This window comes from Anolis carolinensis, chromosome 2, assembly GCF_035594765.1.
Source record: "Anolis carolinensis isolate JA03-04 chromosome 2, rAnoCar3.1.pri, whole genome shotgun sequence".
NCBI classification, from domain to species: Eukaryota; Metazoa; Chordata; class Lepidosauria; order Squamata; family Dactyloidae; genus Anolis; species Anolis carolinensis.
In genome coordinates this window covers 112,737,474-112,754,181 of record NC_085842.1, presented here as the reverse complement: position 1 = coordinate 112,754,181, position 16,708 = coordinate 112,737,474, and the positions used below count along the sequence as shown (strand labels likewise).

The window sequence follows — 16,708 nt, the reverse complement described above, 5'->3', positions numbered from 1 at the left end:
ACATTAATGCTGCAGTGAAGATGCACTCTGGGACAACTCTCTTTGGCTACCCTCTCTCTCTTTTACTTCTACCGATGCTGCTTGAACTGGTCTCAGTCATGTATTCACACAGATCTCTATGACAGATCACAGCAATTTTAAGAAGACTTTAGATAGCTGAAATAAATATTGCTGAAATAGAGTGTGGGATATTTCTTAGCATTTTTACTTTCTATAAATGATTCATTTTCCTTCGGGGGTGGGGCTTGAATCAAATAAAAGCCCCCTGTTCTAATCCATGTATCCCCAGTCCTATGCTCCCTGGGACTGGTTTATTTTAAATTCGGGTATATAACATGAAAACAGATGTTAATGATGACTAGTGTGCTAGTGAAGCATATTTGATCTTTATATACAGGATCTAGTTTGTCAGTAATTCTATATATAATAGTTTATGTGTTATATTATTCAGAATAATATAACCATTCAAACCCAAGTGTATATATACTATTTATATTTGGGTTTGAAAAATAATGTTTGTGTCATGTCAGAAAAATACTCATTATGTAACCTCAGGTGAATCGTTATATCAAGACGAGAAGGGGAAAATACATTATTTAAAGCAGTTTCAAATGAAGCTGTGGAGGTTTTCCTGGAAGGTTCCTAGGCAATTTGTATATGCAGGAAATCTTTCGAAGTTGCAAGAAGAATTTGAAATTGCATGTCCAGAGGCAAAATACAGCAAGAATGTTTCATTTCTTTGTCTTTTTTTTTTGTTAGCTTGGCATTTCCTCCGTTCTTTCCTTTCTCCAATGTAAAAGCACACATACTTGATTAAAGTGGCAGAAATATTGTCATCTTACAGGGAGACTAACCTTTCATATTCATTATATGGAGCTGAGTTATCGTTCCTTTAGTTTTGAGTCCAGTGCAGTGAACAGCAAAGGATAAAATCTGGATGTCCTATCACCAATCATAGTGATATAAGAACATAAAATGTTTCAGTTGTTCTTTCACTCCGTATGTTAAAAGTTTTAAAGCTTTTTGGTTAGAAATATTAGCCGTTTACAAGAAACGTTGCCCAGGGGATGCCTGACTGGATTCATTCAGTCTTTGAGGAGGCTCTTTTCTATGGGCAGATCAAAAGACAACTTGGCAAAATGTCACTACCTGGAGGAATCCTCCACCTTGTGTGACTGTGGAGCAGAACAAACAACTCCTCATATGTATGCTTGCCCACAATGTCCTGCCTCATGTACGGAGGAAGAGCTGTTTAAAGCTACGGACAATGCGGTCGCTATTGCCCGCTTTTGGTCTAAAACTATTTAGATGCTTGTGATTTCCTTTATTTCATCACTTTTAAATTTATTCCTATGCAGTACTTTCTGACACGAAATAAATAAATAAATAAATAAACCACATATGGGTAGGTTGGTGGCAAATCAGTTTTTAAAATATTTTGATTTACAGCACTTCTAATGAGGAGGAACAGCAAGGCAAGGTATGCCATTCGCTACCATTCAATTATTCCATTTACTCTTTGCATTGTGTCTTATATACCTGATGTCACTGTGATAATTAGGAGTTGCAGGAAATTGTGCTGTGGGTCTATACATCTTAGAGAGGACATTTAACAGAAAAGGCCACAAAAATTACACTAGATTAACGAGAGGCATTCCTGTAAAATAAAAATAAAACTTAAAAAAACTCAGGAAAAAATGATGAAAAGAATTGGTCACAAACATATTGATCAGTTTGATTCTAAGCATGCAAGAATCCATCAGTAGAGCTTTTCTGTATGCTTTTATTAGCTGTCTCGTACATGACTGACCTCTTCTTTCAGAACTGGAGTGAATATGTCTTTGTGAATGGAAAGATAAGGAAGTCATTCACACCCCCACACTTCAATTTGACCTGATTTAAATTGTAAAGTGCAATCAGGCTAAAGACAAAAAATGCAGTGACCCCAATCGAGCAATAACCTTGGAAACATTTCTTACACCTCATGATTGCTATGAAGGAGGCCATGGCAGAGCTGCACTCCCTTGTATTAAAGGAGCGTAGAAATATTCCTAATTCATTTTGCTTTTCTGTAAGCTTATGCTTCATGTTACGTTCAGATAAATATCATGAGGATCCAGTTATGTTAGTAGGATGAATGAAGCCTTAAGATGGATGTGACTTAATTAAAAGAGGGGAAAGAGGAAGGTCTAATTATCTTTCATAGTCAACTTACTTTGTGTTACAGAATTTACCCTATTGATCATTCTAATAAAATTCCAAGAGTTATCAAACTCATGTGAGGGGAAGATTCCCTGAAACACAATGAAGATTAATTATGTAGCCTAATGTTTCATTAATTGAGTTTTTAAACAGTTTTTAGATTAACAAGGGTATTATCTTTCTATTCTGGAAAATGTGTTCATACGCTAGAAAGATCTCAAAATGTTTCACATTCCCTTTCTCTACACTGATCTCCATATTTTTCTGCAGTATTCCCAAAACAGCATAAGCTGTGGAAAGGTCTTAACATCAAAATGAGTTGATACAACAGTATTAATGGGAGTCAACTGGAATCCCCAGAAAGCAAGGGCCATTGGGGCGGGGGTGTGTGGATGGAGATGAAGATGAATAAGATTGCCTTAAAAGGCTGGTGAGCGCTGTGACAAACTGCTGATAGAACACCTGCCAGGAAGGGGAAAAGAAAACACCATTATTCAGAATAAAAGTCACGTGTTTCTGAGACTCTTTCTCTGAATGACTTCATGGCACAGGATAAATGGGTTGACAGCGAAATGATGAAGCCAATGGAGATATCCACCTGCTGGGCAAGCTGGCAATTGTAGAATTTACCGTAGATTCACCGTCAATGATAAAACGTCAAGTTTTATTTATTTTTTTGTTGCAAGAAGAAAGCAGGGAAACCTGACTTTTTAGTAAATTGCGGACATGATTGGTCTTCTTTCTGGGTTGTACTTTGTCACTCTCTGCACTTGCAATGTCATCTCTTGCAATCAAAGCTCAGCTAAAGTCGTTAACTCTCGTGTAATTCTAGATTGCTTTTATGGAATGCTAGTTTTCTTGTCAAAGATGTTCCCTTATCCCAGACCCAAGTAAATATCATCAAGGTTGACATATGCAATGTGCAGAGTGTTCAGTTTTGGTACCTAGATTACAACTAGCAGCCTTTCAGAGCAGACATTTAACTTTGTAGTGTATGGTTTAAAAGTCTTGCTGAAATATTTAAAGACAGAGCAATCGTGAATGTTCTTTATTTTGCCAAACAGTAGCAAAAATTGCCATGTGGTTTTATAAGAAATGTGAAATGGATTCTTTGTAATTATATACTTTTAGATTTGTAACTATACTGAAATAAAATCAGATGCCACACTACCAAAACCTCTCTATGCAGAAATGCATGTGCATATTTAAAATTCTAATAATCATTGCTGCATGAGAGAGAAAATATTTAAAAACCCTAATTTGGGCTAAATGAATATGCTTAGTCACTATTTTCTTTGTTTAAATAGACAAAACGAACTATGTTTAAATATCTGGAAAGAAAAAAAACTGTTTTGGTATCTTGTGTGATTCATTTCTGGGAAAAATAGGGAAGGGGGATACTTGTTCCCCCCCCCCCCTGCATAAGTTTAATATTCTCATTTTAAGCCTTTCAATATCTCTGAGGAATCTGAAATTTCCTAATCATCCCTCATGAAGTTTTAGAAATCTTTCAAGGAAGACAGCTTTACTAACATTATCTTTCCCATCATTTGACAGAAGTTCACAATGTAGATTAGAATCACTGTTGCTTCAAGAGTCTTGAACTGATAAACTGAGGGATGACTGCCAAAGTTTCAGTTTGTGTGGTTACATTTAGCTTTAGCCAAAGAAGGAAACCACCCCAGCCAAGGAAAACTTCTCACACTAGTATACTACAGTCAGAAGGAGGGATTCTGGTCTTACTTGTGTATTTCTGTTCTGAAGGAAGGAGGGAAGACTGCCTGCCTGCCTGCCTGCCTGCCTGCCTGCCTGGGAAGGATCCCTCTTCTAGGACACAGAAATTAGACTTGGAATTTCATATTTGCAACAGGAGGGATTTCTCCCCTCATACCTCAGATATTACAGCTGATCTCAGTGATATACAAAAGAGCAAAGGAGCAAACTGCTGAAAGAGCAAAGCAGTGCTTTGGGGAAATTCTGACACGTTTTTGGATTTAGGCTGGTAGCATCCTGAGAATACAAGTTTGTCATTGAAGTAATAGCAGGAGGTTGGGCTCCTTCAATTCTGTGATTCTATGACAGCACACAAACCCCTCCAATAACAGTTTAGCACAGAATGGATTATATTAACAAAAATTCATAGGTAAGATTAAAATTTTCACTTTTCAGTTAAAGTGCTAGTAGTACTTTAGCCTGAGGATACGCAAAAGCAGGTTACCCTTCAGAACCAACAACCCTCCAAATTGTTGGCTCTTCCTGTGTGTGCAGTGCATTTCGAAGAAGAGCTACCTGCTGCAGCTGCCTAGCAGCATAATGATGGAGCCCTGTTAGACAGACTGAGGAATCCCTTTCAAATTTCCTCTTTATGTGTTTGTTCTGAGAAATAAAGTAATGTTGTTCAGGTGGTAGTGTTAAAACCAGAGAGTTGGAAGAGACCACACAAGTCATGCAGGCAAAGCACAATCAAAGTACCCCTGACACATGGCCATCTAGCCTCTGTTTAGTAGCCTCCAAAGAAGGTGACTCTGCCACACACTGAGGCAGTGAGTTCCACTGCTGAACAGCTCTTATGAGCAGGAAGTTCTTCCTAATGTTCAAGTCGAATCTCTTTTCTTGATAATTGAATCTGTTGCTGAGCCCTAGTCTCTAGGAAAGCAGAATACAAGCCTGCTCTCTCCTCTTAATGACATCCTTTCATATTTAAACATGGTGACCATGTCTCTCTTCTGGAGACCAAACATCCCCATCTCTTTCAGCTGCTCCTCATCGGACTTAGTCTCCTGACCTCTGATCATTTTAGTCAACCTCCTCTGGACACATTCCAGCTTGTTAATATCTCTTTTGAATTGTTGGGCCCTGAATTGGACAGAGTATTCCAGATGAGGTCTGACCAAAGTAGAATAAAGGGGCACCATTACTTCCCTTGATCTAGACACTGTACTTCTTTTATTATTGTTGTTATACCCATAGAAGCACTGCTGAAAGAGTTGTGTATACTTGGATATGGAATCTACAGAGCTTTCCCAAAGGAGTAGCCTTCCAACTCTTGCTGTCCTCCTCCTCCTGAAAACAAAATGGCAAGGTGATACTCTTTGACCCACAAATGGTTCTGGGGCAGGTTTGATTATATTGGTCTGAACAAGAACCCAACCTGCTTATGCTCCCTACTGGCATCCAACTGTGTGAGAGATGGGTTGGAGAATATGGGACAGTGGATAGAGGTTTGGTTAGAAGCCTCCCACTGTTTTCTGTAGCCATAGATTTCTTTAGTGCTTTCAGCCACATTATCAGCAGTAGTTTTTCAGCTATAAAATGATAACAACGATATACATACATGACAGAATAAAGCCCTGTTCATATATTGAGATCTGTAAAAGATAAATAACAGGTGAATATTGTTCAGTATTAAATTCATAATAATTCAGTAACATTCAGTGTGACTTACAGAACTTCTCAATTGTCTATTCCTTTTCTTGACTAGACAAAACTGTGAAACTATGGAAGGTCAGTGAACGAGATAAAAGACCAGAAGGCTACAATCTCAAAGATGAGGATGGAAGGCTGCGAGACCCTTCAACAATTACCACACTACGGGTAAGACAACTGCTATTTTTGTAATACCTTGTTCTTGCTTTTTGTGGAAAGAGGAGAAAATAATTTTAACATATGCTTCTTCTACAAAGTATTATCACACATACCCCAAAATCACTGCCTGAAATCCCTTGTTTCTTTACATATGTGTAGCAATGCCAAAGTCATACATATTTACTTCATACAAGTAAAACAACCTAAACCAGTGGCTCTAACCTAAATATATAGGCATGCAATCTAAAATTTAGATAACATACACAAACACGCACACACAAAGGGGTGGGGGGGAGAGAAATAATAAAATCTTTAAGCCATACAGTTGTAAAACAAATGTGCCTATTTTGCATCTGGTTTGGATTCTCAGTTTACTTTAGTCATATTTTAGTGGCCATCCTTTCTTTCTCTTTGGACTTGAAAGTCAGTTAATTGGAGGGAATGAAAGTTCACTGCTGTGTATTTCTAATTGGCTCCAAGTAGAGAGAGGATTCTTGCCCAAAATTTTCTTGTGTGCAGATTGCAGTACTGCCGGCTTGAGGTACTGTAAAAAATGCTTGCACTGAAGTTTACATATTTGTATTTTCCTGTGTGTTGTTATATATACATAATAAAATGCTCAGACAAGAAGAAAATACAATTTCCAAATCTGACAAGAGAATAACTTGGCTATACTCTTCTATGATCTATACACAGAATGGTGTGTGATGGAATTTATCTTCTCGTTATTACAGTACAAGAACTCTGAAAGAACATTAGGCTGCCTTGTTGAGTTGTAAACTCCTAACCTAATGTGGCAATATATTTGTAAGAGACCCTTCAGGCTGTTTTAGCTGCAATTTAAGCTGAATCCAGAGTCATTAATGTAGCGCATGTGCATTTATCAGAGTCTGTTTGAAGTGCATTAGAATTAAGTGAACAGTGCTATTATGCATTGTATAACTTTTATTTCAGTCTCATTGGACAGAGCTATTCCTTTTCTTCTTTCTACACAGAATCTGGTTTAAAATGGTAGTTCTTGCAGAGAAATGTATTTGCTGTGATCTAGGCATATAGCTGATTAGAATCTATGTTACAACATATCCAGTCCAACCCCCAATATGTTATGTTTCCTATATGTATGTATGTATGTTCATGGCATCAAATTGCTGCCTTTCTGTAAGGCCGCTCTGAGCTCCCCTTTCGGGGTGAGAAGAATGGGACTAAATAATAAAATAAACATAATAAGAAGCAGGAAAATCACATTCAAAGCACCATATTTCATGCACAGAGGAACTTCTATAAATCTTTCAACTAATGCAGGCAAATGAACATTTGTGCTAGAATATGTATATATATGAATATGTATTTTATAAAGAAAGTGTGTAGTTACATTTTCTAGGCTGCCTTGAACTGTATTTCTTCATCTTGCTGCCTTGTACTGTACGAAATGGCTGGTTTAGTATCGGGTATTTGCTTAACATACTAGTCTAACAGAGATATGTGCAATATTAATGTTGAGCAATGTATTTTAGTGTTTTGATTATTCTGGCTTACCTTTATAGCTCCTGGTTTCATTGCCAGTCAGGCCAGCCAGGGCATAACTCCAGACAGCTAATTAATTCTCACTAAGAAACAAGTGGCTTCCATACTGCATTGTCCTTTCTTGCTAGTAGGCACATTGTTCAAGACTGAGAAAACATTTTTAACTTTATTATGTGTTTTCTTGCTGTCATTTTGAATATGGCATTTAGACAGTTGTGTTTTCTCACTGTCTTTAGGAGACTTACAAAAAAAATCTTGTAAGTCTAAATGATTATGTTGGTATAGCCATACAAAAGCCCAGCCCAGTTGTCACTATTACCTTGTTTTGTTTTTCTTTAAGAGCATTATTGAAACATTATTACCAAGACATGGTCTTTTTCCACATCTCTGTGCATTAGAGAGAAAGAGACATGCAGTGTGCAAAAGATAAGATCACAGACTCAAAAAAAACAGAGTTGGCATTTTTGTTTTGCCTAAATTCTCCATGTGGCAGCCTCTTTATTCTGGTGGTTTCATTAGATTGATCCAATCCTATAGTACGCAGAAGTCACAAATTGTAGTAGTGAGCCCTTCCTAGACAATTTCAATTATGTGTTCAGTGCACACTGCCATGGGAGTAACTCCCATTGAACTCGGCGTTCCTTACTGTTAAGCCAATGTGTGTGTTATGCTGCAAGATAGTTTGTTACTCGTTAAGAACACCAGACACTCCTTACACAGCAGTGAAAAGTGCCGTGCTGGATACTGCAGACAACTTGTAGACATTCCCCTCTTCCATGTATTGCTTTGGGTTTTCATTGTAACTGTTTTTGCGCAAGTTGTTATGGGAGAATCAGTGCTGATCCTTGGGTGAAGAGCTAAAGACCTGAAAGAAAGAAGGAATTTTATTATACTACTGGGATGATGCTGGACTGACTGACAATGTATGGATAATTCTGGACCTAACAGCATTTTGATAACTTTTGCTATTTTGCATATTTGCAAGTGGAAACCTATATCTTTTCAGAATCAGATCCATAGGCAGCTTTAGCATAAGGAAAAGTGAAGCAGTTACTTCAATGACAGACATGGGACACCATTAAGGGTGATGGAAAGATGGGCCTTAATGGTTTATAATCTGCAAGCTATATGAAAATGATCTGAAACTGTGCATGCACTGTGCTGTCTCCACATTTATTTTTAGGCAGATATGCATTGAGAGTGATCATAATCATATGCCTCAGATAGGGCACAACATAAGAAGGGGGGAGGTGAGAGGAATACATGGTCAAGATATCCTGCAGTACTTGCTGACTATCTGAAAAACTGTATAGTACAATCCTACTCAGAAGCAAATATCTTAAGTGTTTATTCACCCTTCTGTGATGTTTATTCCTTGCTAAATTGGCATAAGACTGCAGTTCATCTTCATAAGATATATGACATCTGGAAATGGCTGGAGGAGTATAAAATATTGACCACATTCTATTTATTTATTTATTTATTTCTAACACTTATATCCCGCCCTTCTCACCCGAAGGTAATGGCAGCAATTCAATGCCGTACAAAATCAGTATCAAAACAACGCATAAGACAATTAAAACTATTAAAAATACAATATAAATTACAATATATAAATTGTATATATAAATATTGTAATAATTGTAATATATAAATAGTATAAATATATAAATTACAATATAACATGTCATTAATATCAATAGAAAGTGTATAATTTACTACAAATAGAGATGTGATTACGCACAACACAGAGACAAGAGTGATATAAACATGCAAAGACAAGATTAAGATTTCAAAGAGATTTTGCAGCAGGATTACATTCTAAGGGCAATATTGCTGATGTGCCTTAGTGATAATGTCTCATATTTCCTGAATGTATTCCAAATATTAGCAAACTGTGGATATAGTCTGACATGATGAAGATTACACATCGGTTAGATGTGCCTACTATATTGCTTCAAAACAAACAGTAGTACTGTTCACTACTGGTTATTATTGTCTCGCTGACTACTGCTTACTGTTGTTACTTTTGAATCCCTACGTTTTCAAATAGTCCTTGAGTGGCTCTGAAGCAGCTTGGCCTTTTCTTTTAAACTTATTCTATTCCTTAAAAATAATCTATTTTCATGGACCAATGAAAGAGAATTTGAGACATAAAAGAAGTGTAGCCTAGTACTATTCATTATTATTCAGCTCCACAGTAAGGAATATATTCTATATGCATATTATCTACACATGCATAAATATGTTTGGAATGTTTCCCAACTGACATGAATCTCCTCCATCATCACCCCGACAGCAGTAGCATTACAGCATTAATGAATGCAAAGCTTTGGTTCACTCTATAGCAGGCATAGGCAAACTTTTTTGCCTTGGGGTCTCGTTGTGGACCTGGCTGACAAGGCCAGGCTAGGCTGGGAGGGAGGGCAACAGGGCACATGCTGGGTGGGATGGGCCCAGAAAGGAGAGGGCCTGGAGGGGACGGGGTGGGGCCAGGAGGGGACGGGGCAGAACCCGAGTCATCTTCAAGTTGTCCTCCTGGCATAAGGACGGGGCTGCTCACCCCATCCTTATGCCGGGAGGAAAATGAGGCATACGATGACTTCCCCAGTCATCCTCCCCAATCCTCCTCAATCAATCTTCGGGCTGTCCTCTTGGCATTATGCCAGGAGGAGGGTAAGACAGGCGATGTCCAAGAGCACTCTGGAGGGCTTTGAACTTCTGCATGCCCTCCTCAAGCCGTGCTCCCAACATTAGGACAGGGCTGCTTGTACCGTCCTTATGCCGGGAGGAGAGTGAGACACACGGTGGCTGAGAGTGCTCCAGAGGGCTCTCAGCTGCTGTGTGCCTTCCTCGCCTGTCATTTCTGCATATGGATACAGTGAGCCACCGCATCCTTATGCCCATAGGACAGGGAAAATTAGGAAGACCTGAGGTAAGTGCCCAGGGGGCCGCATCCGGCCCTCAGGCCGTAGTTTGCCCTTGCCTGTCCTACAGTCATCCTGACATACAACTCTAGCAAATGTCGCCTCAGGTAATCAAGGTCCTCTCAAAGGAGGCAATTATAAGTATATGCAATGGATTTTTATTTTATTTTAGAAGAATGCTTCTCAAGTAATTTGGTGTGAAGGACTGGCAGAATTCTTTCTTCCCAGTGTGCCAGAGAGTGGCAGCTTATTTGCGCCCAGTGGCTGCAACACTTGCTTTGTTGCAAACATGCCACAGACCAGCAACCTATTGGCACCAATTCACAGACCACTATTTTGCATACTCTGGTCTAAAGAGTTGCCTTTAGTCTTTTTTTCCATTTAATATTCAGGGACTGTATTTAACAATATGATCTTATTCTATTAATCAATAGTCAGGACTTTTGATGCCCCCATCCCATGGAATACTTTAACATTTCTTCTTATTACTGTTCCCCTTTCTTAATAACATTTTAACAGCCATTACATTATACAGAGGCTGGGGATCTGTGAAGGTCAATGACTTGGAAGAGGAACTGAGCAACAGAGTACTGGGATTTTTTATGCCTGTGGGTTCAGTGATTTATCACTGTCAGGAAGATCTCTCCTATTGACCAAGGTGAACTTTCCCTGAATAAACAGATGTTTTATATTTAGAAAAGTCCTCATAGCTCAGTCCTTTTGGCTGCTGTACCAGTAAAGACGAGAACAAATAAGTTTATGTTTCAGTTGTTTTTAGATGTCGGTGCTGTTTAATTCCATTTCAGTGTTGACGGATTGTGGACTTTAACTAAATTGTATTTTAATTTGTAAGCTGCCTTATAATTTAGAAGCTCCAATTTTGGAGAAAAGGCGGGATAACAATAACAACAATTTCATTCTGGGTGCTTTCAGAAACCTCATTAAGCCAGAATTAAAAAATACAGTGACTTCTTGTTAGAAAATCAACACATTGACCCGTTTCTCCCACTACAAATGGCTAAACAAACCACAGATCTTTTACCTGTAGTTCATTTACTATTACGATCTTTTATCATTAATCTGTTTCTCTGTTGCTGTTATTTACATATTTTTCAAACAAAGGTGTGTTTTTATTCAGACCACAAATTAGAAGTATTTTTATAAGCTTTATCTATGCACATGGAGACATGTAATAAAGGGTTGAGGTCAGGGAGACAGTGGAAAAATAGACAAGGAATTTCAATACCTACGGGTATAAAAGGTTGTTATGCCTCGATTGACATATTTGCACTCCCCCCAGATTTCTGGCAAAGATATTTCCCAGCTCATTTATTCAAGATTCTTTTTAAATGCCGGTGTCAGAGTCTTGGAAAGTGTCAATTCTGCCACTGAACTATAGACTCTCTCTTATACTTTGAGTTTAACTACTTACATCCTTGGCAACAAGATTCGTTATTAACATCCTGATAAAGTTCAAATCAAAACCAGTTCTGGTCAGTTAACACTTTTAGTTCTCATGGAAGATTTTGCCCAAGGTATAGCAACTTGCTGCTACTACCAATTCAGAAAATGTTATTTTTCTTGAGTGTCCAAACAGTGTCCCTCATTGTGAGCATTTCTATCAGCAAGAACGATGTTATTATTATTTGGAAAAATGAAATATGTAGCACTGGCTAAAAGCAGAAACAGGATATTAGTTGTGTTAGTGCCTTTACAATTTTATCTCATCAGAGCAACAGTGGAAAACATGTTTTATGAATCACAAATCTTTTAATGAAAATCTTAGTTATAACAAAAGAAAAAAATGGCATACAGGTATAGATGTAAGATACAACAGTGGGAAGGCCAGGTACAGACCTAGAGTTCAAGTCAAGAATCAAAGATAATCTGTTCAGATATATTTCTAATGAAATTGCCTTGCAAGGACTTTGGTGGAGTATTTTGAATATCAAGTCTAGAGAAATAGCATATGCTCTTACATTCTGATCCTAAGGAGAACAGATTTATCTACTCTTAGAGCAGAGCTTGACATGTACTTTTTCTCTGGAGGATTGTCAGAGTCCAAAAAGTAACTTCTCTGAAGTGCTATCTAAAATAACAAGGAACCAGGTATATAGAATGTCACTTCCTTCTGATCAAAGTAGTGCTTCTCATTACGCCTTCTCTGTGCAAATTTCATTCTTCTTAGCATGGAATAATGAATTTGCAGTCATCCCTTTTAATTTAATGAAAGGAATGTCACCCAATCAGTGGAACCAGCATACCTATCAGCATCTTATCTCCTTGTAGGCCTTGCTCGAATGCCAAGACATCAGGGATTCCAAGGTGAATGCCAATGTCACTGGCTGTTCCACAAGGGGAAGAGCAAAGTATTTAATTGGTTTATAAGCATCACAGAAGCTCAAAATGCAACACGTGTGCATCAGAAAGGCTTTCAACGTATAAATCATTGTGTCAATTTTCTGGGTGAAGTCTAAAAAGGGTTTCAAAAAGAGGTTGCCTAGTAGTGTGCAGCCTTATTAAAAAGGATTCACTTTCCCTTTGAAACAGAGGTTTGCCCATTATTGAAGCAAGGAGGAACAGAGCAGGCGCTCTTCTGGGAAGACAGAGATGGATGCCCACAAGCTTGTTTTCTGAGCTGCTGATTTCTCAGATATTTACTAACAGTTCTGGATGCGAATGGCTGACCCCCAGCAGCTAAACCAACAGAATAGCAAATAAAGAGACAGATCAACACAGAATTCATCTAATTCTCAGTTCAGTCATGTTCCTTAAATGGTATATGCCAAACCCTGCTATTTCTCTTTCTAGCAAGGAATTTTCCTCTTTGTACAATAAATGTCCAGTTTTTCCACTTGGGCTACATGTGTTTTTCTCTAGTTGGGTTATTCTCGAGTGCCAGATACATTGTCATTTGTACTTCAGATGGAATGAAAAGCATTGTTTTATAGGATCTGAGAAAAAATTAGGGGATGAAGAGGTAAAGTTGCCCATTTGTTTGTTCTGCAATGAGCATGAGTCAACAATTCCAGCTGGGAATAGGTTACTGTTTGTTGTTATTTTTTATGTATTTTCTAAAGATAAAATGTGGATCATCTTTGTTTTGTTCTATAAAAATGCTTACGACAAACAGGTAGCCAACCCACAAGTGTAAGCTACTATATTTACAATCTAGAAAAGCCTCACTCATTCTCATCTACTTTTTTCACTAGGCTATAGTCATCAGTGCCAAGACAATAGGAATCACAGGCTTGCTGCCTCAGAATTGCCACTTGTAAAGATCCCCGTCAAAGTAAACTGCAATGGGGAGGCTTTAACCTCCCCATCCCCAGTCATCTTGCTCAGTATTACTGGGAAGATGGCCAGACTAAAGTTCCCCAACACATCCCAGCAGTCTTTAGCAGAAGGATCAGGATTCCATTTCCCACTAAATTCCTAGTGAGTTTGTGAAGAAATTCACACAATGTCTCCTCTCTTCAGTGAATGAGTTCAAATATCATGGGGAAACATAGTTGATCATCATGGCAGTGAATCCCAGCCCCCGTTCACAAAGTCCCCTTGTGTTTGCCTAAGGATGCCAGCAAATAGGCAACAGTTTAATGTTAAGAGCCTAAGTTGTGGTTAATCTTATCTGAGTCTTGTTGAAACAGTGCAGTGCGCTAGCCTAAGGCTTAAATGTGTTGTGTTTCGGACAAATTATAGTCAAGATTAATAATATTTTATTGAATCTATGTAAAATAAAATGCTGTGGCTCATCTAAAAAAACCCTCCACCCTTCATGGCATATTAGAGGAGAGAAATAGTTAGCCTAGGACATGCTTCCAGTTCCATCATGATAATCTGTTGTTTATTGTGATAGTTTTTATTTTGCAATAGGAGTTGTCATGCAAAAAACTTTGGAAGCTCTGAATAGTCCCTCCTCTGCATCACTGTCCAGAGCACCAGACCAAAATTGGTTTTGTATGAGAGCCCCAAGGCAAGTGTCAGCAGTGAGTCCCTCTGGGATCCTGCTCCCCTGGCAGCTGTCCAATGATTCCAGGTGTTAATATTGGCCTTGTGCATAGTATTCCTACACATAACTCCCTCTTACTACCTTATTGAAGTTGTTCTTGGAAGCTGGAGTAGAATCTTGGATTTATAACCTGATTTCATAAAGAGCAACATGAAGCCATTTCCTCTCCTTCATTTTTAGTGCTGTTTCACAAACATTTTGTAGTTTTTAATAAGGGCTTTGTCGTAATTTGGGACATACATTTCCAATAGTATTAATCTGGAACAGACATACCTGTTCAATGTTTAGGCTGCACTATACAGATGTTGAACACTGGAGTAAGACTTGTGTCCATTCTTCTTTTTTCAACTGAGGATGAGTGCCAGCAAGATTCTGCATTGTTTGTAGTAAATATGAGTTACCAAGCTTTAATATATTGTTTTGCATTCAGGGCAGTGGCTCCAGGAGAGTAAATTCATAATCTCCACTTTTCCTTGCACCAAGGAGTGGCTGTCTAAGGAATCCCCATGCTAGTACAGCTGTACAAAGGAGACCATGCGAAGGCGGGGGTTGTGCTTTTATTCTCCCTGTCATTGCTTTGCTCTCTGTGTCTTAAAATATGCCAGAAAGCCATCTTCCTGCCAGTGGAATCCTCTGGGATGTGAGGAAGAAATGGAAAGTAGGTTATAGTAATGCAGTGAAAATACAACGCCAAGTAATCTGGAGAGACATGTCAGATGAGTGAACAAGTAATAGATGTTCTTTGCAATACAACAGAGCCCATTGCCTGCTCTGCCTAAGTACATGAGATGGGTATTCCCATGGCAATAGGACAGGAAGTTTGCAAAGTTCAGCCTTTGTTTTTGTCTGTGCTCTGTAATTGCAATCAGTTACATGTTTACCAAGAAGTCCAGACATATTCAATAGAATTTCTTCCAAAGGAAGTGTCAAATATGCAAGAGAGAATGAATCCCAGATTCCTCTTCTCTGCCCCGGGTATGCCAGAGAGAGTTAGATTTTTACTGTTTGCACACAGAAATTTAATACTTCCATGGTTTAGTTTCAAAGGAGTTCATAATTATTCGAGCAAGGTACAAACCATAAATCTTTCATAGCACTGAAGATGGCTGCCTGTAGACTAGTAGTGGCCCCATAAATTTTATAGAGTTTTCTTAGGCAAGTAATACTTAGAGGTGGCTTAGCCAATTCCATCCTCTGACTTTTATTGCTTTCAGCACACATTTCTCTCTTTTTAGGAATGTACCAAACAGAATTTTACTGGCTCACTCAGTGTTGTGTATATAAATTGGCTCCCTGGAGTTTCAGATAAGAATTTTTCTTAAACTTAATTGGAGACACCAACGTTAATTGAAATAACTCGGGATGGAATATGTTTGGGACTAGAAGTGCATAAACTTCCAGCTCTCTTCACTTATTTAAAGAGAATCTGCATTTTTGTGCTCCGAAAGGTTCAAAAACATTTAGGTTCCCGAAAGTAATTGTGAGATAATGTCTGGCAGTAGAGTTTGCTATTATCCATGGTTTCTTGCTTCCACAATAAGTTCAAGAATGTATCCTATATGGATACAGGAGTGATATTGTAGTCTTAAATGTGTAATATCTGTACTTCAGGGGCTTTCTCTTGTCTTTATACTCTCACTTTCACTAAAAAAATTTAAAAATCACTTCGTAACAGCCCCTGCTATAAACCATAACAATCTAGATCATCCACTGTGCATTGCAAATTTTAGAAACATATTTTAGAAATTTTAGAAATACTATGGTTTACAACTACAGCCATACAATGCATGTTAAGAGTAAAAGCAATTATGCCGCAAGAATTGTAGCTTTGTCTTTTGTATCAAATAGACATTTATTCTGCAGCACAGAAATTACTTTAAAAAAAACAAACCCAACACAGACATTCTTAGTAACATTATCATTTTAATGACAGATAGGGTAATTTGAAACCGTTGGCTTTTTAAAAAGAATGAAGTGCCATAAAACTCATGTGGCAGAACTAATCAATTTTGAATGATCAGATCATCATCAAACCATTGCAACAAAGGTAATTAAAAAGGGGGAAAAAGCTTCCTTCATTTGTACTAAGCACTTAAAATTTTTCTCAAAGAGTTCAGTGGGCCCTATTTGCATGCTCAAGTGATCTCATGTAGAATTTTCAGCCCTGAAGATAGATATATTTGTGTTACCCTAGACTATGTCCAGTGGATTAAACTGCTGAGCTGCTGAACTTGCTGACCAAAAGGTCACCAGTTCAAATCCAGGGAGCAGAATGAGCTCCCACCGTTAGCCCCAGCTTCTGCCAACCTAGCAGTTCGCAAACATGAAAATGTGAGTAGATCAATAGGTACCACTCCGGCGGGAAGGTAACAGTACTCCATGTTGACCACATGACCTCAGAGATGTCTACAGACAATGCTGGCTGTTCAGCTTAGAATTGGAGATGTGCACCAACTCC

The 16,708-nt window shown here is 38.3% G+C and overlaps 1 protein-coding gene and 1 long non-coding RNA gene across 8 annotated transcripts in view; one reads left to right on the top strand and one right to left on the bottom strand.

Moving 5' to 3' along the window:
- The window catches only part of ppp2r2b (protein phosphatase 2 regulatory subunit Bbeta), a 283,974-nt gene that overhangs the window by 206,643 nt on the left and 60,623 nt on the right, over positions 1-16,708 (top strand). For all 4 annotated transcript variants that reach the window (XM_062970418.1, XM_003224096.4, XM_003224095.4 and 1 more), the window contains one exon: positions 5,684-5,796. In XM_062970418.1, the coding sequence (XP_062826488.1) occupies positions 5,684-5,796 (113 nt within the window). The remainder of the gene's footprint in view (positions 1-5,683; positions 5,797-16,708) is intronic.
- Positions 7,620-16,708, bottom strand: part of LOC103279645 (uncharacterized) — a 31,131-nt gene continuing 22,042 nt past the window's right edge. Inside the window, exon 6 of one of the 4 annotated variants that reach the window (XR_010002775.1) lies at positions 7,620-8,176. This is a non-coding gene — a long non-coding RNA (uncharacterized LOC103279645). The remainder of the gene's footprint in view (positions 8,177-16,708) is intronic. The other 3 variants (XR_010002774.1, XR_010002776.1, XR_506908.3) reach the window with 3 other exon arrangements.